The sequence below is a fragment of the Salvelinus namaycush genome, chromosome 37 (assembly GCF_016432855.1).
Source record: "Salvelinus namaycush isolate Seneca chromosome 37, SaNama_1.0, whole genome shotgun sequence".
Lineage (NCBI taxonomy): Eukaryota > Metazoa > Chordata > Actinopteri > Salmoniformes > Salmonidae > Salvelinus > Salvelinus namaycush.
The window spans coordinates 30450746-30474150 of NC_052343.1; the positions used below are offsets into that span (position 1 = coordinate 30450746).

At 43.6% G+C, this 23405-nt stretch overlaps 1 protein-coding gene across 1 annotated transcript; it reads left to right on the forward strand.

The window, feature by feature from the left end:
- Positions 1-5100: 5100 nt before the first annotated feature.
- On the forward strand, positions 5101-23405 carry ccdc12 (coiled-coil domain containing 12). Its single transcript, XM_038976633.1, has 7 exons — positions 5101-5229; positions 14815-14891; positions 19914-19993; positions 21579-21640; positions 21774-21808; positions 21916-21992; positions 22895-23405. The coding sequence occupies exons 1-7, from the start codon at positions 5146-5148 to the stop codon at positions 22975-22977; spliced, it is 498 nt and encodes a 165-aa protein (XP_038832561.1). The 5' UTR covers positions 5101-5145; the 3' UTR covers positions 22978-23405.

Consider the following 23405-nt stretch of genomic DNA (forward strand, 5'->3'; position numbering starts at 1 on the left):
TTAATTGGACCAGAAAGAAACAGCGAGTGGGGTGTCTCGCTTCCTCTTCCGTCTCTGACCTTGGCAGTAACCAGCAGGTAAAGGAACCAGATGCAGAGTTGTCGACGCCAAGTTATACTAGCATAGAATTAGAACAATGTTTCACAAAATCAGACAAACTAAACCGTAGATAGTGTTGGCATATCACGGAATAAAACTGCCTGTTTATGGACAGAGGCGAAATTATGAGTCGACACGCTCAAAATACATCCTGCATGAATCCCAAATACTTCCTCATACGATTCCGTCTGCTCACTGTCAGAACAACAAGCATTGGCAAATATGGTTGCCAACTGTAGTGTGCACTGTAGTCATGTTTTCCGTTGATACCTTCGAATAAAGCGTTCAAGCAAATATAGGACAATTGCAATTCAACAACAGGTGTCAGCCCCCCCTATTAAACTTACCTTGGTGTAATATAAAATCCACAGCTCATTCAACCTCTCCTTCGAAGCCATTCTCCTCCGTCCTTCTGTGTATAATCCCTTGGTTTCAGTATAAATTTATCATTGTACTTTTACATTTGTTTGCGTTAAAATTGTTTCCAGGAAAAAGAACGAAACATTGGTCTCTTGTAACATCTTGGCAACATAGCTCGCAGTATCCAAAGTGATCGAAAGACAGAATATTGTATGCTCTCCCCAAAGTTTAGCAGATTGCCAAATTAATTATAAAAGACATGGTTAAAAAAAACAATCTGCCGTGGAAATAATGTAAAGAGCAAGAACAGATCAGGAATTCCAAAGCAAAAGAAACCCGAATGAATATGATGATCCCCCAATTACGAAGTAATTCCCACGGATACAGCAGTCAGATGGTATCTTATTATATTACGGTTTACGTCTTAATATACAGTTATGCATCTCCTTCCATATCTACAGTAAAGTGTCGGCGCAGTGAAGCGACAGGACGTTGCCTCCACGCCGTTCTGTAGAAGTCTCCTAAACATCCACTTTTTGGAACGTTCAAGCAAACCCTCTGGCTTCGCGACAGACTGCGAGCGCACTGTAGTATGGACAGGTAATATTCTTAAAGATACATCCACCCTTTAAAAATGTCCATCTAGAAGTTATAAACTAAACATTTAAACAGGACTTACAAAGGCTATAACATGTTGTATGTTATAATATTTACGTTATCAAATAGAATATGATGATGAAGCCCAAACATAATAAAACATTGGCATCTCACAGATAATAAAGAGCATCATTATCCTTCAAAAGAGAGAACAATGTGCATATTGAACTGACAGGCAATGTGGGGATTTCTGGGAAATGACATTAGTCTGTGCCAAATGTTCCCAAAGGATTTGTCCTAATTACTTGAATCAGCCTATGGTTAATTGGAATAGAACTAGAAATCCATTTCTATGCTATAAACAGACATGTAGGGGCTGTTTCCCTGACACAGATTACTCCTAATACTGGACTTAAAAGCATTTTCAATGGGGATTCTTAATTGAGCTTGGTATTTAGTTCAGGACTAGGCTGTGCATGGGAAACCAGCCCATAGTGTGTTTCTCTTGAGTCTTGCCCATTGCCCACTTGGCTTGTGCATCTCTCTCTCTCTCTCCTCTATAAACACGGCCATCCAAGCTGATCCCTCTCCTTTCCAGTGTTTATATCTGACAGTAAGAAGTACAGAGCACTAAAGCCATAAAAAGCAGAGGTATTAAACAAGGTATTAAACAAATATATAATCATGACAGGTACAGGCTTACAGTGAAACATCTATTCAACAGGGAACAACAGTATGGTACACTGTATGGATTTCCTAGTCTGGATCTTGTTAATTAATGTATTTGAAGAGGGTAGATAGACACACTAGTCTCAGAAATCAATAACTAAAATCTTGCTTAATTGCGTCATGGGAGATTGTGTGTACATAGGCTATATCACTGAAAAACAAATATGAAGTTGAACATGTACAGTTAGTTGTGTATACCGAAGGGAAGAGCTTATTTATTGTGTCAGGACAGATGGTTCCTTATTTTATGGTTCATTGAACAAATGACAAAAGACAGACAATAAAGAACGTAATAGTTTTACTTCAGCCAGTCAATATTTGTGGAGGTTTTTTTACGGTCAGATTTTCAAACCGTTTTTTTTGCTGTCAGATTTTCAGAGACTTTCTGATCATTTAACGTACCAACTCAAAGCTGTTCAGTCAAAGGTGGAGCTTCGGGGGAAACCACACTGTTGAAACGGGTTGGAACTGGAAGGGATTGGGGTTGGTATCCCGGGCCGGTATCCTCGTGCCAATGTTATGCGATAACACTGCCTCTCAATGACCTCACACTAGTCACTCAGGGGCTCCCGAGCGGCACAGTGCTCTAAGGCACTGTATCTCAGTGCTATAGGCGTCACTACAGACCCTGGTTCGATTCCAGGCTGTATCACAACCGGACGTGATTGGGAGTCCCATAGGGCGGCGCACAATTGGCCCAGCGTTGTCCGGGTTTGGCCGGGGTAAGCCGTCATTGTAAATAAGAATTTGTTCTTAACTGGCTTGCCTAGTTAAATAAAATAAAAACATTATGATAATCAATCTAATCCATCAATCTAATCCATACAGTCAATTTCCTCTGTTCCATAATCTGTATCTTTGTAGAGGAACTGTGAATTATACCCCAGAGGCTGATAATAACTGATGTACATAGGATTGGATAGACAATTTATTTTGATAAAGACTCAAGATTCAAATGTCTGGGTTTAGTACATTTTTTGTAAGAAGGGAAAAAAAACAATATTTCTTGTATGACCAACTGACACAAGTTAGTGATTGTGTGTGATGGTGAATTTTTAACACAGAGCCAACCGTAGAGATCCTATTAAATGTGTATTCTAATTCCTAATTCTATGGGGAAACACTGGTCAACAGGAGGATGGCCACAACAGAACCTCCAGGCAGGCAGCTGTAATATTGCCATGGCAATGGCCTACATTCCACACCAGGACCTACCCACTACCCAGTGCTGGCTGGGTGGCCCTCTGTTGGGCCTAGCTGGGCCTCTCTCTCTATATGAAGGATGAATACAAAGCCACCCTCACTCACGTGCTGATTATAGACTGACAGTGTAAGAATATAATTATTTGTGTTAAGAATTCAGGAGCATAGGCTATACTGAAAAGATTTGGCATGGGTCCTCAGATCCTCAAAAAGTTCTACAGCTGCACCATCGAGAGCATCCTGACTGGTTGCGTCACCACTTGGTATGGCAACTACTCGGCATCCGACTGCAAGGCGCTACAGAGGGTAGTGCGTACAGCCCAGTACATCACTGGGGCCAAGCTTTGTGCCATCCAGAACCTCTATACCAGGCAGTGTCAGCGGAAGACCCTAAGAATTGTCAAGACTCCAGCCACCCAAGTCATAGACTGTTCTCTCTGCTACCACATGGCAAGCGGTACCGAAGCGTCAAATCTAGGTCCAAAAGGCTGCGTAACAGCTTCTACCCCCAAACCATAAGACTGCTGAACAGGTAATCAAATGGCCACCCAGACTATTTGCATTGACCCCCTTTTTTATGCTGCTGTTTATTATCTATGCATATTCACTTTATCCCTACCTACATGTACATATTTCCTCAATTACCTCGACTAGCCTGTACCCCCGCACATTGACTAACCGGTACCCCCACACATTGACTCGGTACCGGTACCCCCTGTATATAGCCTCTATAGTTATGTTATTGTGTTGCTTCAAAAATAAAACTTTTATTGTGTTTGTATTATTATTATTTTTTAAATTTGACTTAAAAAATACTCTTCATTATTGCTTAAGCTTGTAAGTAAGCATTTCACTGTAAGGTGAAATGTTTGTTGTATTTGGCGCATGTGACAAATAATGTTTGATATGATTATTTTTATTTTTGATGATACTCAAAAGAACTGAAGAATCGATCACTGCGGGACTGTCTTTATTATGTCCAGAAAAACGGATTTAACACCATCTGTAAATACACACTGCTTTCATTCTTTTAAATCAATATCCAACCAGCTGCATGCAGCCTGGTCCAGGCCAATTGAAGAAAGCCTCTGAATAAGTACTGAGTGATCCATAGTGTCGGAGGCTTTAGACAGGTCAATAAAAGAGGTCGCACAGTGTTTCTTCTTATCCAAACAATTAAGAAAATAATTTAAACCAAAGAAGTAGCAAAGATGGTGCTTTAATCTGGTCTGAAACCTGACTGGTGTACATTTAGAATACATTTCCTAGTTAAAAAGGATCTAAATTGAGGGTTTTCCAAGGATTCTAGAATTGTTGCTAGGCAAGAGAGTTTGGAAATAGTTCAATAAGGATTTAGGTCACACAGATCACCACCTTTGTGAAGGAGGGGTATATGTGCCACCTTCCAGACCCTGGGGATTGTACCAGGAATAATTGTAAGGTTAAAAAGAATAGTTCTTATTCTGCGTTCAGAGGAGCAGAAAGCTGCAACAAGAAAGGATCAAGCAAATCAGCCCCGGTGGATTTTTTAAAACATCAATCTTGTGCAAGACGTCCTGCACATCACAAGTGGAAAGCTGTTGAAGTGAAACAAAGATTCACTAGAGATTGACAGAACTTCCATCGAGCCAATTAAAGGCTGGGAGAGGGGCAGGCAGTCGACTGGTTGACCAGGGTCAACTGAACCACAACTTATTTCAAATAAAAAGCCTTCCAAGATCAAATGAAATGTTTATTTTTTTGCACCCCTGCATATTTGCTCAGTTAACAAGGTGCCAATGTTGTACAAGGCAACCATGTAGTTTGATGTTTATTTGCATTGAAAAACATTATATAGGCCTGATTGTTGATCATGATGTCTTGACATTATTGCAGGCTTTGCAGCCTTATAATTTGGTATAATTTTGCCTTCTAATTTTGCTCTAGTAAATGCATAGGTTTTAAAAAACACATATTTTCTAAGATATTCTGATGATATTAGTGTGTTATTATTTTGCACATCATTTAATACAGTAGGCCCCAGTAGCCTGCCTATTTGCTCAGATGTTCAGGCCATGAATCGATGCGCTCAGCACTCGCTTCTAAACCTTTGAGAGTAGCTACTAGCTAGTCTTATGAATCGATTTCTGAACCACGACAACATAACGTGAAACAAAAATGGAGCAGTCGGTTGGTTCACTACAGGAACAAGCGTTAAAAAGGAAAGAAAGACTTAAAGCTTTGAGAGGTCGACAACTTCAAGTGAGTATCACCCAGCAATAACATTGTCTGTGTTGTAAACAGTACAAACAGAATTAGCAAGCTCGCTACCAGCTGTTTGTGTTAGCTAGGTAACGTTAGCTAGCTGATGGAAAGAACAGGAGCTAGTTACACACAGCATTGCCCTTGACATTCGTTTGAAATGTACATAGCTAGCTAACGTTAGCTGTGCAAAACGGATTAATTGGAATCTCAAATAACAGATTCTACATGGTTAGCTAGTTAGATAACTACTAATCTAGCTAACTAGATGTCTGTATTTAGCTTGCTATGCTAGTTGTGAACTGATGGTGAAATTAGCTAGCTAGCTATGATGGGATAATTTACTCAAATATGTCAGTTCATTAATCAACTGTTGATATTAGCCGAGAACGCTCAAATCTAAATGATTATCACCCCTTAGTAAGTACATCTGTAGCCATGATATGTTTTGAAAGGCTGGTCATGGCTCACATCAACACCATCATCCCAGACACCCTGGACCCACTCCAATTCGCATACCGCCCCAACAGATCCATAGATGACGCAATCTGTTCATGTGAGAATATATTGACTAACGTCACAGTGTAGCGTTCAACACCATTGTGCCCTCCAAGCTCATCACTAAGCTAAGGACCCTGGAACTGAACACCTCCGACTGCAACTGGATCCTGGACTTTCTGACGGGCCGCCCCCCAGGTGGTGAGTGTAGGCAACAACACATCCGCCACGCTGACTTTCAACTCGGGGGCTCCTCAGGGGTGCGTGCTCAGTCCCCTTCTGTACTCCCTGTTCACCCACAACTGCGTGGCCAAGCACAACTCCAATTCCATCATTAAGTTTGCTGATGACACGACAGTGGTAGGCCTGATCACCTACGACGATGAGACAGCCTATAGGGAGGAGGTCAGAGACCTGACAATGATGAGACAGCCTATAGGGAGGAGGTCAGAGACCTGACAGTGATGAGACAGCCTATAGGGAGGAGGTCAGAGACCTGACAGTGATGAGACAACCTATAGGGAGGAGGTCAGAGACCTGACAATGATGAGACAGCCTATAGGGAGGAGGTCAGAGACCTGACAGTGATGAGACAGCCTATAGGGAGGAGGTCAGAGACCTGACAGTGATGAGACAACCTATAGGGAGGAGGTCAGAGACCTGACAGTGATGAGACAGCCTATAGGGAGGAGGTCAGAGACCTGACAGTGATGAGACAGCCTATAGGGAGGAGGTCAGAGACCTGACAGTGATGAGACAGCCTATAGGGAGGAGGTCAGAGACCTGACAGTGATGAGACAGCCTATAGGGAGGAGGTCAGAGACCTGACAGTGATGAGACAGCCTATAGGGAGGAGGTCAGAGACCTGACAGTGATGAGACAGCCTATAGGGAGGAGGTCAGAGACCTGACAGTGATGAGACAGCCTATAGGGAGGAGGTCAGAGACCTGACAGTGATGAGACAGCCTATAGGGAGGAGGTCAGAGACCTGACAGTGATGAGACAGCCTATAGGGAGGAGGTCAGAGACCTGACAGTGATGAGACAGCCTATAGGGAGGAGGTCAGAGACCTGACAGTGATGAGACAACCTATAGGGAGGAGGTCAGAGACCTGACAGTGATGAGACAGCCTATAGGGAGGAGGTCAGAGACCTGACAGTGCAGTGCCAGGACAACAACCGCTCCCTCAATGTCAGCAAGACAAAGGAGCTGATCGTGGACTACAGGAAACAGAAGGGCCAAGTACACCCCTGTTCACATCGACAGGGCTGTAGTGAAGCGGGTTGAGAGCTTCAAGTTACTCGCTGTCCACATCTCTAAGAGCTACAGAGGGTAGTGCGGGTAGTGCGTACGGCCCAGTACATCACTGGAGCCGAGCTTCCTGCCATCCAGGACCTCTATACCAGGCGGTGTCAGAGGAAGCCCCTACAAATTGTCAGACTCCAGCCACCCAAGTGGTTATGACTGTTCTCTGCTACCGCACGGCAAGCGGTACCAATGCACCAAGTCTGGAACCATCTACCGTAACTGCTGGACTATTAAGCGCACCTGAATATAAGCCGTACCCACTGAATTTTTTACAAATATTTATTTTGTACATAAATAAACTGCACATGTCTATAAGCCGCAAGTGCCTACCGGTACATTGAAACAAATTAACTTTACACAGCCTTTAAATGAAACACTGCTTGTAACAAAAATAAATAGGCTTTAACGAAACACGGCTTGTAACAAAAATAAAAAAAATAGCAGTAAACAGTAGCCTACCAAGAAAGTCAAACTTCATTGGGGTGGCGATTTGTTTTGGCTTTCAGTCGGATCTGCACAGTTGAAACACCTCGGCCGTCTGCTCTCTGTGTGTTGACCCAGTCTTCAAGCTCATTTTCTAGTTCGGGCCATCTGCTTTTCTTCTCTGAAAGCTTTTGTTGTCTTTTTGCACTGAGTCAGTTCCTCACGCTGCAGTTTCCAACGTCTTATCATCGACTCATTAAGGCCAAGCTCCCGTGCAGCAGCTCTATTTCCTTTTCCAACAGCCAGATCGATCGCCTTCAACTTGAAAGCTGCATCATATGCATTTCTCCGTGTCTTTGCCATGATGAGGGTGACAAAATGACTACCGTAATCAGAATGATGGGAAGTTTGAGCGCACTCGATTTACGTCACATTATGTGACGGTGCTCAGTTTTTTGGCGGCGTGAATCTTGCGGAAAAAAAAAAATCATAAATTATGCTTGTGTTCCATTGTATAAACCGCGAGGTTCATAGCGTGGGAAAAAAGTAGCGGCTTATAGTCCGGAAATTACGGTAATCAAATTGTATTGGAAACACATATTTAGCAGATGTTATTGCGGGTGTAGCAAAATGCTTGTGTTCCTAGCTCCAACAGTGCAGTAGTATCTAACAATTCACAACAATACACAAATCTAAAAGTAAGAATGGAATTAAGAAATATATAAATATTAGGATGAGTAATGTCGGAGTGGCATTGACTAAATACAGTAGAATAGAATACAGTATATACATATGAGATGATTAAAGCAGTGTGTAAACATTATTAAAGTGACCAATGTGTCTATGTATATAAGGCAGAGCCTCTAAGGTGCAGGGTTGAGTAACCGGGTAGTGATGGCTATTTAACAGTCTGACTGCCTTGAGAGATAAGCTTTTTCAGTCTCTCGGTCGCAGCTTTGATGCACCTGACCTTGTCTTCTGGATGATAGCGGGGTGAACAGGCTGTGGCTCGGGTGGTTGATGTCCTTGATGATTTTTTTGGCTTCCTGTAACATCGGGTGCTGTAGATGTCCTGGAGGGCACGTAGTGTGCCCCCGGTGAAGCGTTGGGCAGACCGCACCACCATCTGGAGAGCCCTGTAGTTGTGGGCTGTGCAGTTGCCGTATCAGGCGGTGATACAGCCCGACATAATGCTCTCAATTGTGCATCTGTAAAAGTTTCTGAGAGTCTTAGGGGCCAAGCTAAATTTCTTCAGCCTCCTGAGGTTGAAGAGGCGCTGTTGTGCCTTCATCAACACACTTTCTGCATGGGTGGACCATTTCAGATTGTCAGTGATGTATTTTTATTGTTATTTAAAAAAAAATATCCTATTTAACTAGGCAAGTCAGTTAAGAACAAATTCTTATTTTCAATGACGGCCTAGGAACAGTGGGTTAACTGCCTTGTTCAGGGGCAGAACGACAGACTTTTACCTGGTCAGCAACCTTTCGGTTACTAGTCCAACGCTCTAATCACTAGGCTACCTGCCGCCCCAAGTTAAGCAACTTGGAGCTTTGCAACTTGAAGCTTTCCACTGCTGTCCAGTCGATATGGATAGGGGCGTGCACCCTCTGCTGTTTCCTGAAGTCCATGATCAGTTCCTTCGTTTTCTTGAGGGAGTGGTTATATTATCTTTGCACCACTCTGCCAGGGTCCTCACTTCCTCCCTGTAGGCGGTCTCGTCATTGTTGGTAGTCAGGCCTACTACTGTTGACGTCTGCAAACTTGATGATTGAGGTGGAGGCGTGCATGGCCACGCAGTAATGGGTGAACAGGGAGTACAGGAGGGGGCTGAGCACGCACCCTTGTGGGGCCCCTGTGTTAAGGATCAGTGAAGTGGAGGTGTTGTTTCCTACCTTCACCACCTGGGGGTGGCCAATAACCAGTTGCACAGGGCCGTGATCAGACCCAGGGCCCGAGCTTAATGATGAGCTTGGAGGGTACTATGATGTTGAAGGCTGAGCTATAGTCAATGAGCGTTCTGACATAGGTATTCCTCTTGTCCAGATGGGATAGGGCAGTGCAATGGCATCGTCTGTGGATCTATTGGGGTGGTAAGCAAACGGAAGTGGGTCTAGGGTGTCAGATAAGATAGTGATATGATCCTTAACTAGTCTCTCAAAGCATTTCATGATGACAGAAGTGAGTGCTACGGGGTGATAGTAATTTAGTTCAGTCACCTTTGCTTTCTTGTGTACAGGAACAATGGTGGGCATCTTGAAGCATGTAGGGACAACAGACTGGGATAGGGAGAGATTGAATATGTCCGTAAACAACAGGACCCTGATCAGCTTCTACCCCCCCAAGCCATAACATTTCTAAATAATTCGTCCGGGTAGCTATTTAGTTAAATATTTAACGATCTCCATTGACCATTTTTTGCACTAACTTTTTTGACTCATGGGGTGGCAGGTAGCCTAGTGGTTAGAGCGTTGGACTAGTTAACCGAAAGGTTGCAAGATCGAATCCCCGAGCTGACAAGGTACAAATATGTCGTTCTGCCCCTCAACAAGGCAGTTAACCCACTGTTCCTAGGCTGTCATTGAAAATAAGAATTTGGTCTTAACTGACATGCCTAGTTAAAGGTAAACACTGCTGCTACTGTTTGTCACTTTATTCCTTGTTATATGTACATATCTACCTCAATTACCTCGTACCCCTGCAAATCGACTAGGTACTGGTACCTTGTGTATATAGCCAAGTTATCGTTACTCATTGTGTATTTATTATTACATGTTTTACTTTTCTATTATTTCTCAGTTCTTTCTCTCTACATTGTTGTTTACAAAGCATTTCACTGTTAGTCCACACCTGTTGTTTACAAAGCATTTCACTGTTAGTCCACACCTGTTGTTTACAAAGCATTTCACTGTTAGTCCACACCTGTTGTTTACAAAGCATTTCACTGTTAGTCCACACCTGTTGTTTTCCAAGCATTTCACTGTTGTTTACCAAGCATTTCACTGTTAGTCTACACCTGTTGTTTACCAAGCATTTCATTGTTAGTCTACATCTGTTGTTTACCAAGCATTTCATTGTTAGTCTACATCTGTTGTTTACCAAGCATTTCATTGTTAGTCTACATCTGTTGTTTACCAAGCATGTGACAAATTGATTTGACAACATTGAGCCACCATCAGTCAATTCTTGTAAAAGTGTCAAAGCTGAAAACCCTTACATGTACTTATGTTAGTCCCTATGTACAACCACAGTCCTTCTGCCGGGTGATGAAATTCCTACTTTAAATAAAAACTTGTAGCGAATACAATCACTGACTTTCCCCTCATTGCTCGTACTACGTAAGCTAAGATTCAATTGGGTCCCCATTTGAAGTTGACTTTTTAAATGGTTAGGGTTTAGGGTAGGGACGTCCCGAGGATCCCAGATAGCCCCAATTGAATCTGTTTGCATAGTACGTGGAAAAATGAAAAGTTTGTATTAAAGATATACATCTCAGCACCCTGCAGAAGGACTGTAGTTGTACAGGACTAACGTAGGTAACAGGTAAGCCTTTTCAGAATAGAACATTTTTACTACAATTGACTGATGGTGACTACATGTTGTTGTTCTAGCCAATCCTGCGACCAGATATCAACTCAACTCCGCCTCCATATAACAGAACCCAGTTGAGCGTTCCTCTGCTGCTGTTGATACGGTCCCAAACTAGAGGGCGTCTCAGGAGTCATTCAAGATAGAGCTCTTAGGTAGTGAGAACTCCGTGTGATGATCCATTTTGTATTCTACAATGCATTTTATATCATCACACTTTTTGCTTTGTAGCTAGCTAGCTGGCAGATGCTTTGTTCAGTATGGCCCCTCGACATTTAGGCTGATCATATGGTCTATTAAAAGTCTCCCACTCACAACAGATAGCTAGTCATCATGGGTCCTCATCTTATAGCTACATAATACGGCACCAGTGTTTCCCTACTAGGGATAGGCCCCTCACCTAGCTCTGTGTCCCCTACCTAAAAGAGTTTGGCATCTATCAGTTACACACACGGTATGTAGTCTACCAGTGTGACTGAGTGCGACCAACACAACCAAGGTCCACTTTACAGCTTCTTCCTCGAGCCTCAGTCCTGTTGTTTACATTGGTATGTTGTTCTACTGCAGCAAACGTCCTCCAAATGACACTACATGTGTTTGTTCCAAGGGCAAGCAAGCCACCGTTTTGGCCGTTAGACTTGGTCTCCCTCCCAAATGGCACCCTACGCCCTATATAGTGCACTACTTTTGACCAGGCCTCTGTTGAATTGGTTGCCATTTGCAATACAATCAGGGAATGTCCTTCAGTGTGTTTGGCTAAGCCAGCCAGTGAGCCCCGTTGAAGGGGAACGCCAGTGGGCTTGGCCCAGCAGCTAGGCTATTCTTGATGAACGGCTGTTGACATTCCTGCAGCATGTGATTGTTGAACTGTACTGGAGAATGAGTCCATTTTGATTGTTCCAGCTGGTGGACAGGAAGCCTCTCCAGGAAAATGCAGGACTGGGAGGAGTCCTGCTAGTCCTCATTGTTATGCTTTGTGACTTGGGTCACGGTCAACAACATTCTGATATTAAAAATACACTTTTTCTTTTTGTTTACATGTGTATGTTTTATGATGACATGTTTTGATACAGGGAACCACTCCTCTGTCTTGTGGCCTGGTTAGTTTTACTAACTCCATCACAGTTTGCGTGACAGTTAGGTTGTATTAATTTTTCAGACCAACTCCTATGTTTTTCAAGGATCTCATTGTTTGTATTTGACAGCCCTCAAACCAATGTTACTCAAGCCCATAATGTTTCTATTTGAATCCCAAATGGACCGACCTCAAAAAGGTAATAAATCATCAAATTGTATTTGTCACATGCGTCGAATACAACAGATGTACTAGACCTTACAGTGAAATGCTTACTTACACACCCTTAACCAACAATGTTTTAAGAACTTTTTAAGAAAAATAAGTGAAGTAATTTAAAAATAAAATAAAAGTAACAAATAATGAAACGGCAGCAGTAAAACAAAGTGTTGTTAGTGTCCTGGAGAGAAGTGGGTGGTGTGTTAGTGTCCTGGAGAGAAGTGGGTGGTGTGTTAGTGTCCTGGAGGGAAGTGGGTGGTGTGTTAGTGTCCTGGAGGGAAGTGGGTGGTGTGTTAGTGTCCTGGAGAGAAGTGGGTGGTGTGTTAGTGTCCTGGAGGGAAGTGGGTGGTGTGTTAGTGTCCTGGAGGGAAGTGGGTGGTGTGTTAGCCTTGAAGAAAGACGTGATCCTTATTACTTACTGTCTAATGGGGACAGGGGACTAGTGACTCAACTCTGAAAACAAACTCAATGGGGGGACCATGCCATTTGGGGAATTTTAAATTCTCCCTGACTGCTTTTTTTGGAAGTTGTTAGTTCTCAAAGATTATCTTATTAAAACATACATACATACATACTACTGTTCAAACGTTTGGCGTCACTTAGAAATGTCCTTGTTTTCCATGAAAACATACATGAAATTAGTTGCAAAATTAATAGGAAATATAGTCAAGACGTTGACAAGGTTATAAATAATGTTTTTATTTTTTTTATTATCGAAATAATAGTGTCCTTCAAACTTTTGCTTTTGTCAAAGAATCCTCCATTTGCAGCAATAACAGCCTTGCAGACCTTTGGCATTCTAGTTGTCAATTTAAGGTAATCTGAAGAGATTTTACCCCATGCTTCCTGAAGCACCTCCCACAAGTTGGATTGGCTTGATGGGCACTTCTTACGTACCATACGGTCAAGCTGCTCCCACAACAGCTCAAAAGGGTTGAGATCCGGTGACTGTGCTGGCCACTCCATTATAGAAAGAATACCAGCTGACTGCTTCTTCCCTTAATAGTTATTGCATAGTTTGGAGCTGTGCTTTGGGTCATTGTCCTGTTGTAGGAGGAAATTGGCTCCAATTAAGTGCTGTCTACAGGGTATGGCATGGCGTTGCAAAATGGAGTGATAGCCTTCCATCTTCAAGATCCCTTTTACCCTGTACAAATCTCCCACTTTACCACCACCAAAGCCCCCCCAAACCATCACATTGCCTCCACCATGCTTGACAGATGGCGTCAAGCACTCCTCCAGCATCTTTTCTGCGTCTCACGAATGTTCTTCTTTGTGATCCGAACACCTCAAACTTAGATGTCTGTCCATAACACATTTTTCCAATCTTCCTCTGTCCAGTGTCTGTTGTTTTGCCCATCTTAATCTTTTCTTTTTATTGGCCAGTCTGAGATATGGCTTTTTCTTTGCAACTCTGCCTAGAAGGCCAGCATCCCAGAGTCGCCTCTTCACTGCTGACATTGAGACTGGTGTTTTGCGGGTACTATTTAATGAAGCTGCCAGTTGAGGACTTGTGAGGCGTCTGTTTCTCAAACTAGACACTCTAATGTAGTTGTACTCTTGCTCAGTTGTGTACAGGGGCCTCCCACTCCTCTTTCTATTCCAGTTAGAGCCAGTTTGCGCTGTTCTGTGAAGGGAGTAGTACACAGCATTGTACGAGATCTTCAGTTTCTTGGCAATGTCTCGCATGGAATAGCCTTCATTTCTGAGAACAAGAATAGACTGACAAGTTTCAGAAGAAAGTCCTTTGTTTCACGCCATTTTGAGCCGGTAATCAAACCCACATGCTGATGCTCCAGATACTCAACTAGTCTAAAGAAGGACAGTTTTATTGCTTCTTTAATCAGCACAACAGTTTTCAGCTGTGCTAACATAATTGCAAAAGGGTTTTCTAATGATCAATTAGCCTTTTAAAATGCTAAACTTGGATTAGCTAACACAACGTGCCATTGGAACACAGGAGTGATGGTTGCTGATAATGGGCCTCTGTACGCCTATGTAGATATTCCATTTAAAAAAATATGCCGTTTCCAGCTACACTAGTCATTTACAACATTAACAATGTCTACACTGTATTTCTGATCAATTTGATATTTTAATGGACAAAAATGTACTTTTCTTTCAAAAACAAGGACATTTCTAAGTGACTCCAAACTTTTGAATGGTAGTGTGTGTGTGTGTGTGTGTGTGTGTGATGTATATATTAGGTCCATTATCTGTTCTACATACTTTATATCTGGTTTTAGTGATTTTAAGTTTACACTGAAAACATTTGACCATCCTAAAAAGTATATAAAAGTATATAATTATTTATTTCAATTATTTTGCAGTGGCGGCCATGATTTAGCAGCTAACGGCTCTGCTAAATGCACACTGTAACCCGGTGTTTGTCACCTCAGTTACCTGGTGTTTTGTCACCTCAGTAGCCCGGTGTTTGTCACGTTTTAATAGCCCGGTGTTTTGTCACCTGACAGGTGAGAGATGGAGAGGACGGGGAGCCAGACAGGAAGAGGGACCGGGCCGAGGAGGAAGCTGAAGAGCAGCGACACAGGTTAGTTTCTCCTGGGTCCTTTTCATTAGTACGGAAAACAAAAACAAGTATTTCATGTTGGACAAGTTCAGGTAGTCCTTCAGGTAGTTTGTCCGTTTTTGTTCCAGATGGGTGCCTATAGTGAATTAGACCCAGGTCTCCGAATGCACCTCATCCTCCCAGTCAGGTGTCCTGTGTTCAGTGTTTACTCTGGGTTGGAGCAGGTGTCCTGTGTTCAGTGTTTACTCTGGGTTGGAGCAGGTGTCCTGTGTTAAACAATAGCTGCACAAATATCCTGCAGCTGACTGGACTCTGTGTTTCAGCTGCAGGAGCAAGAGCAGCCATCTCTTCCTCCCTCCCTCCTACACGGCAGACGCTTTTCCCCCATTGTTTATGTTTAATGATCGTCCAGGCAGCACTGGGCTGGCAGTGTACTCACAGGCTGGCCATTGCAAATCCCTCTACTGCATTCCAAATGGCACACTATCCCCTATTTAGTGCACTGCTTTTGATAAGAGCCCTATGGGTGCCGTGTGGGATGCAGCCTGGGTTTGTGTGTTTTGTTTTGTGGGTCAAACTCAGGAAGTACTTCTGAAGAGAGTGGAACAGTACTGACCGTGGTATGGACGCTGGTTACAAACACTTTGCTTCTTGGAAAATGTTTTTTTCCACCCCTCTGTTAGTCTTCTGAGAGCGATATCTTGTGACCAGCCTTGTAGTTATTAAAATGGCATGTGAGCTCAGATTGCAGAACAGCGGTATCAAAGACCAAGATGGTTGTGATGCAGCAAATGTGGCTGTCCTCAAAGTCTTCCTGTTGCTTTCATGTAGCCTGATCGATTATGAACAGTTCCGTTTTCCCCGATTTTCTGACCACTAGGGCCAGCCTGTAGGTTACTGCTACGGTACTGTAGGTCCATGGAAAATACAGTGCATTCTGAAAGTATTCAGACCCCTTGACTTTTTCCACATTTTATTACATTACAGCCTTTTTCTTAAATTGGTATAAAAATTACAAATCCTTATCTACACACACTACCCCATAATGACAAGGCAAAAACAGGTTAGTAGAAATGTTGGTAAGTTTATTAAAAATTAAACATTGAAATATCACGTTTTATATAAGTATTCAGTCAGTACTTTGTTTAAACACCTTTGGCAGCGATTACAGCCTCAAGTCTTCTTGGGTATGACGCTACAAGCTTGACACACCTGTATTTTGGGAGTTTCTCCCATTCTTCTCTGCAGATCCTCTCAAGCTCTGTCAGGTTGGATGGGGAGCGTCGCTGCACAGCTATTTTCAGGTCTCTCCAGAGATGTTCGATCAGGTTCAAGTCTGGGCTCTGGCTGGGCCACTCAAGGACATTCAGAGACTTGTCCCCAAGCCACTCCTGCGTTGTCCTGTTGGAAGGTGAACCTTCGCCCCAGTCTGAGGTCCTGAGTGCTCTAGAGAAGGTTTTCATCAAGAATCTCTCTGTACTTTGCTCCGTTCATCTTTCCCTCGATCCTGACTAGTCTCCCAGTCCCTGCCGCTGATAAACATCCCCACAGCCTGATGCTGCCACCACCATGCTTCACCGTAGGGATGGTACCAGGTTTCCTCCAGAAGTGACGCTTGGCATTCAGGCCAAAGAGTTCAATCTTGGTTCTCATGGTCTGAGAGTCCTTTAGGTGCCTTTTGGCAAACTCCAAGCGGGCTGTCACGTGCCTTTTCACTAAGGAGTGTCTTCCGTCTGGCCATTCTACTATGAAGGCCTGATTTGGTGAAGTGCTGCAGAGATGTTTGTCCTTCTGGAAGGTTCTCCCATCTTCACAGAGGAACTCTGGAGCTCTGTCAGAGTGACCATCGGGTTCTTGGTCACCTCCCTGACCAAGGCCCTTCTCCCCCGATTGCTCAATTTGGCCGGGCGGCCAGCTCTAGGAAGAGTCTTGGTGGTTACAAACTTCTTCCATTTTTAAGAATGATGGAGGTCACTGTGTTCTTGGGGACCTTCAATGCTGCAGAAATGTTTTGGTACTCTTCCCCAGATCTGTGCCTCTACGGACAATTCCTTCGACCTCATGGTTTGGTTTTTGCACTGTCAACTGTGGGACCTCATATAGACAGGTATGTTCCCTTCCAAATCATGTCCAATCAGTTGAATTTACCACAGGTGGACTCCAATCAAGTTGTAGAAGCATCTGAAGGATGATCAATGGAAACAGGATACACCTGAGATCAATTTAGAGTTTAACAGCAAAGGTTCTGAATACTTACATAAGGTATTTCTGTTTTTTATTCTTAATATATTTGCGAACCTGTTTTCACTTTGTCATTACGGGGTATTGTGTAGGTTGATGAGGGGAAACAATGAAGCAATTTTAGAATAAGGCTGTAACGTAACAAAATGTGGAAAATGTCAAGGGGTCTGAATACTTTTCAAATGCACTGTAGCTCTGAGCTGACTGCTTTGAGCTGTGGTGGACCAGAGTATGACAGCATTCCAGCCTGGATCCACACAAGTATTGACCTGCCTGTTGGTTGACTGCTAGCTCTGATAGATGCCTCATCCCCAACAGGCTCTCTGCTGTCTCCTCCAGCTAACCTAGCCTACATCTCAACACCCAGACCTATCCCCAACAGACTCTCTGCTGTCTCCTCCAGCTACCTTATAGCCTACATCTCAACACCCAGACCTATCCCCAACAGGCTCTCTGCTGTCTCCTCCAGCTACCTTATAGCCTACATCTCAACACCCAGACCTATCCCCAACAGGCCCTCTGCTGTCTCCTCCAGCTAACCTAGCCTACATCTCAACACCCAGACCTATCCCCAACAGACTCTCTGCTGTCTCCTCCAGCTACCTTATAGCCTACATCTCAACACCCAGACCTATCCCCAACAGGCCCTCTGCTGTCTCCTCCAGCTACCTTATAGCCTACATCTCAACACCCAGACCTATCCCCAACAGACTCTCTGCTGTCTCCTCCAGCTAACCTAGCCTACATCTCAACACCCAGACCTATCCCCAACAGGCCCTCTGCTGTCTCCTCCAGCTACCTTATAGCCTACATCTCAACACCCAGACCTATCCCCAACAGACTCTCTGCTGTCTCCTCCAGCTAACCTAGCCTACATCTCAACACCCAGACCTATCCCCAACAGACTCTCTGCTGTCTCCTCCAGCTAACCTAGCCTACATCTCAACACCCAGACCTATCCCCAACAGGCCCTCTGCTGTCTCCTTCAGCTAACCTAGCCTACATCTCAACTAATGGTTAGAGCTGACAAGGTAGAAATCTGTCGTGCTGCCCCTGAACAAGGCAGTTAACCCACTGTTCCCCGGGCGCCGAAGACGTGGCTGTTGATTAAAGCAGCCTCCCGCACCTCTCTGATTCAGAGGGGTTGGGTTAAATGCAGAAGACACATTTCAGTTGAAGGCATTCAGTTGTACAACTGACTAGGTATCCCTCTTTACAACTGACTAGGTATCCCCCTTTACAACTGACTAGGTATCCCCCTTTACAACTGACTAGGTATCCCCCTTTACAACTGACTAGGTATCCCCGTTTCAACACTGATCCATGCTCAGATCACTGTTCACTCCCTCAGGAGGAATCCCTATTCAAAGTCATGTTCTCAGGCTGTGTTCCCAATAGTGCACTATTCCCTATATAGTGCACTACTCTTGACCAGGGCCCTATATAGAGAATAGGGTGATTTGGGATGCATACATTGAAGGTTGGGTTTTCTCCTGTCTTTGGGCTCAATCTGTCTACACAGATGTCATCCAAGCTCGCTAAGAATTCCACCAAGAGGGCCCTTGATGATAGATGACAATCTATCGTAACATGTGGGACACCAGCTCTCTCCTCAGCTGTTATCTACTGTGCTGGAGACAGACTAACCCATTGAGCAGATGGCGCATGCTAATGAGATGTGTTCAACAGAATAAGGGGAGGCCTTATTCCCTGGCTGGTATAGTAACCTCCAGAGATGACAAACTGTAGCTGTGTTTGGGGATAGACCTGTAGACTGTCTCCTCTCAGGTTCCTCAGCTGGTTCTGGAGTAGGATCTAATACATTTGGTTTAGACCTGTAGACTGTCTCCTCTCCTCAGGTTCCTCAGCTGGTTCTGGAGTAGGATCTAATACATTTGGTTTAGACCTGTAGACTGTCTCCTCTCCTCAGGTTCCTCAGCTGGTTCTGGAGTAGGATCTAATACATTTGGTTTAGACCTGTAGACTGTCTCCTCTCCTCAGGTTCCTCAGCTGGTTCTGTAGTAGGATCTAATACATTTGGTTTAGGCCTGTAGACTGTCTCCTCTCCTCAGTTTCCTCAGCTGGTTCTGTAGTAGGACCTAATACATTTGGTTTAGGCCTGTAGACTGTCTCCTCTCCTCAGGTTCCTCAGCTGGTTCTGGAGTAGGACCTAATACATTTGGTTTAGACCTGTAGACTGTCTTCTCTCCTCAGGTTCCTCAGCTGGTTCTGTAGTAGGATCTAATACATTTGGTTTAGGCCTGTAGACTGTCTTCTCTCCTCAGGTTCCTCAGCTGGTTCTGGAGTAGGATCTAATACATTTGGTTTAGGCCTGTAGACTGTCTCCTCTCCTCAGGTTCCTCAGCTGGTTCTGTAGTAGGATCTAATACATTTGGTTTAGGCCTGTAGACTGTCTCCTCTCCTCAGGTTCCTCAGCTGGTTCTGTAGTAGGATCTAATACATTTGGTTTAGGCCTGTAGACTGTCTCCTCTCCTCAGGTTCCTCAGCTGGTTCTGTAGTAGGACCTAATACATTTGGTTTAGACCTGTAGACTGTCTTCTCTCCTCACGTTCCTCAGCTGGTTCTGGAGTAGGACCTAATATATTTGGTTTAGACCTGTAGACTGTCTCCTCTCCTCAGGTTCCTCAGCTGGTTCTGGAGTAGGACCTAATACATGTGGCTACACTGCCACCACCTGGTGCTTTACCATACTCTCACTCTCTCACACACACACCTGCTTATAGTATAGCTTATGGGTATAAACCAATGCACAGCACTAAAGCCAGGGTTTGTGTTGAGTAGAGAGCTGAAGCTGAGGAACTACACCCCAGAGGATGAAGAGCTGAAGGAGAGACAGGTGCCCAAGGCCAAACCTGCTTCAGGTGAGACATCTGAAGTGATGAGGAGTTATCTCCAGAGAGTAGCTTGGGGAAGGCACTGCTGTGGTGATGATGATGAGTACATACAGTACCAGTCAAAAGTTTGGACACGCCTACTCATTTTTCTTTATTTTTTACTATTTTCTACATTGTAGAAAAGTAGTGAAGACTACAAAACTATGAAATAACACACATGGAATCATGTAGTAACCAAAAAAGTGTTAAACAAATCAAAATATCTTTTACATTTGAGATTCTTCGAAGTAGCCACCCTTTGCCTTGATGACAGCTTTGCACACTCTTGGCATTGAAGAGCCAGTTTCAATTAACAGGTGTGCCTTGTTAATTTGTGGAATTTCTTTCCTTTTTAATGTGTTTGAGACATTCAGTTGTGTTGTGACAAGGTAGGGGTGGTATACAGAAGATAGCCCTATTTGATAAAAGACCAAGTCCATATTATGGCAAGAACAGCTCAAATAAGCAAAGAGAAACGACAATCAAGCGCAATGATGAAACTGGCTCTCATGAGGACCTCCACAGGAATGGAAGACCCAGAGTTCCCTCTGCTGCAGAGGATAAGTTAGTTACCAGCAGAAATTGCATCCCAAATAAATGCTTCACAGAGTTCAAGTAACAAACACATCTTAACATCAACTGTTTAGAGGAGACTGTGTGAATCAGGCCTTCATGGTCGAATTGCTGCAAAGAAACCACTAATAAAGGACACCAGTAAGAAAAAGAGACTTGCTTCGGCCAAGAAACACGAGCAATGGACATTAGACCGGTGGAAATCTGTCCTTTGGTCTGATGAGTTCAAATTTGAGATTTTTGGTTCCAACCGCCATGTTTTTGTGAGACGCAGAGTAGGTGAACGGATGATCTCCGCATGTGTGGTTCCCACCGTGAAGCATGGAGGAGGAGGTGTGATGGTGTGGGGGTGCTTTGCTGGTAACACTGTCAGTGAATTATTTTGAATTCAAGGCGCATTTAACCAGCATGGCTACCACAGCATTCTGCAGCGATACTCCATCCCATCTGGTTTGTGCTTAGTGGGACTATCATTTGTTTTTCAACAGGACAATGATCCAACACACCTCCAGGCTGTGTAAGGGCTATTTGACCAAGAAGGAGAGTGATGGAGTGTTGCATCAGATGACCTGGCCTCCACAATCACCCGACCTCAACCCAATTGAGATAGTTTGGGATGAGTTGGACCGCAGAGTGAAGGAAAAGCAGCCAACAAGTGCTCAGCATATGTGGGAACTCCAAGACTGTTGGAAAAGCATTCCTCCTGAAGCTGGTTGAGAGAATGCCAAGAGTGTGCAAAGCTGTCATCAAGGCAACGGGTGGCTACTTAGAAGAACCTAACATTTTCAAATATATTTTGATTTGTTTAACACTTTTTTGGTTACTACATGATTCCATGTGTTTTTTCATAGTTTTGATGTCTTCACTATTATTCTACAAAGTAGACAATAGTAAAAAATAAAGAAAAACCCTTGAATGAGTAGGTGTGTCTAACTTTTGACTGGTACTGTAACTATTACAGGATGCAGCTGTACATAAGACATGCTTTGTGTTATTCCAGTGGAGGAGAAAGTGAAGGAACAGCTAGATGCAGCTAAACCAGAGTCTGTCATTGAAGAAGTGGTAAGTAGTGATCTTTAAATAGTTCAAATATCCAAAGCCCTCTGGGATAAGTTAGTAGATAGCCTAGTGTTTGATTAGTGTTCATGTTAAGTTTCCACCATTTTAAATACATGTGATCATATTTCCTCCATAGGATTTGGCCAACCTAGCCCCCAGGAAACCTGACTGGTAAGACATTTTAACTAAGATGTTATACTTCATAGTATATCAAGTATAATTCTTGGTTAATTTCCCTGTGCCTTGTTGTGGTCTAATGTCCTGTTTCTGATTTGAAGGGATTTGAAACGAGACGTGGCGAAGAAGCTGGAGAAGCTTGAGAGGAGAACACAGAAGGCCATCGCTGAACTTATCCGTGAGTGTTTGTTATTGTATTAAATACAGGGAATGTGTGCTGGGACCAGATATGACTGGTCTGAACATGGAGTTACTGACTGTATCAGACTATATATGACTGGTCTGAACATGGAGTTACTGACTGTATCAGACTATATATGACTGGTCTGAACATGGAGTTACTGACTGTATCAGACTATATATGACTGGTCTGAACATGGAGTTACTGACTGTATCAGACTATATATGACTGGTCTGAACATGGAGTTACTGACTGTATCAGACTATATATGACTGGTCTGAACATGGAGTTACTGACTGTATCAGACTATATATGACTGGTCTGAACATGGAGTTACTGACTGTATCAGACTATATATGACTGGTCTGAACATGGAGTTACTGACTGTATCAGACTATATATGACTGGTCTGAACATGGAGTTACTGACTGTATCAGACTATATATGACTGGTCTGAACATGGAGTTACTGACTGTATCAGACTATATATGACTGGTCTGAACATGGAGTTACTGACTGTATCAGACTAATTGCTCTGTGGATTCCAGAGTCCAGGGAGGCTTGATGCCACTTGACATAATTGATGTGATTCCTCTACTCCTCCTGTGATCTACATTCTCAGAATAGATCTGGCGTTGGCCCACATATTCCATCAGAAAGCACCAAGGGATAGATTCAGTCTGGAGGGGCTGTAAAACTATCTAAAACGGGCCATTCCAGGTGTTTTGTTGTGAAATTTAAAACACAGTAGGAGCTAAAAACAATGGAGAATACATGGTGACAGCAGCTTTGGCACTACAGTTATGTCTCCTCTACGCCAGTTAGCTCATTTGTATTTTGTGCAACACCCTTTTGTGAACTGTGTGTGTGTGTGTGTGGGTGTGTGTGTGTGTGTCCAGGTGATCGTCTGAAAGGCAGCGAGGAGGAGCTGGCTGGAGCTGTGGGAGCCATAGGGGTCACAGCAGAGGGGGACTCGGACTGACCCCTTAATCCAGAGACACACCGCGCGGTCCTGGATCTGACCCTACCAATGTTCCTGTTCTGTACAGCTGAATGTTTGTTGTGGGAATCGGAGACTTTTGGTTTCCGTAGCTGTTAAAGCTACCGGGGAGTGTGAATATGACAATTAGATATGTCACCTTGATGACTTCTCAACTCTAGTCCTAGTACGTGTCACAAATGACACCCTATTCCCTGTATAGTGCACTACTTTTGGCAAGTAGTGTGCTAGATAGGGAGTAGGGTGCCATTTGGGATGCAGAGCCTGTGTGAAAGTCCGACCAGACTGTCAGTGTAGTGCTAGCTAGAGGAACATTGGGGACTGTTGTAAACAGCTGTTGTAACGATCGTCTGTTATTCATGCATCCTTTTAATTCTATTTTTCCAGTAAAATGATTTGGATTTTCCCAA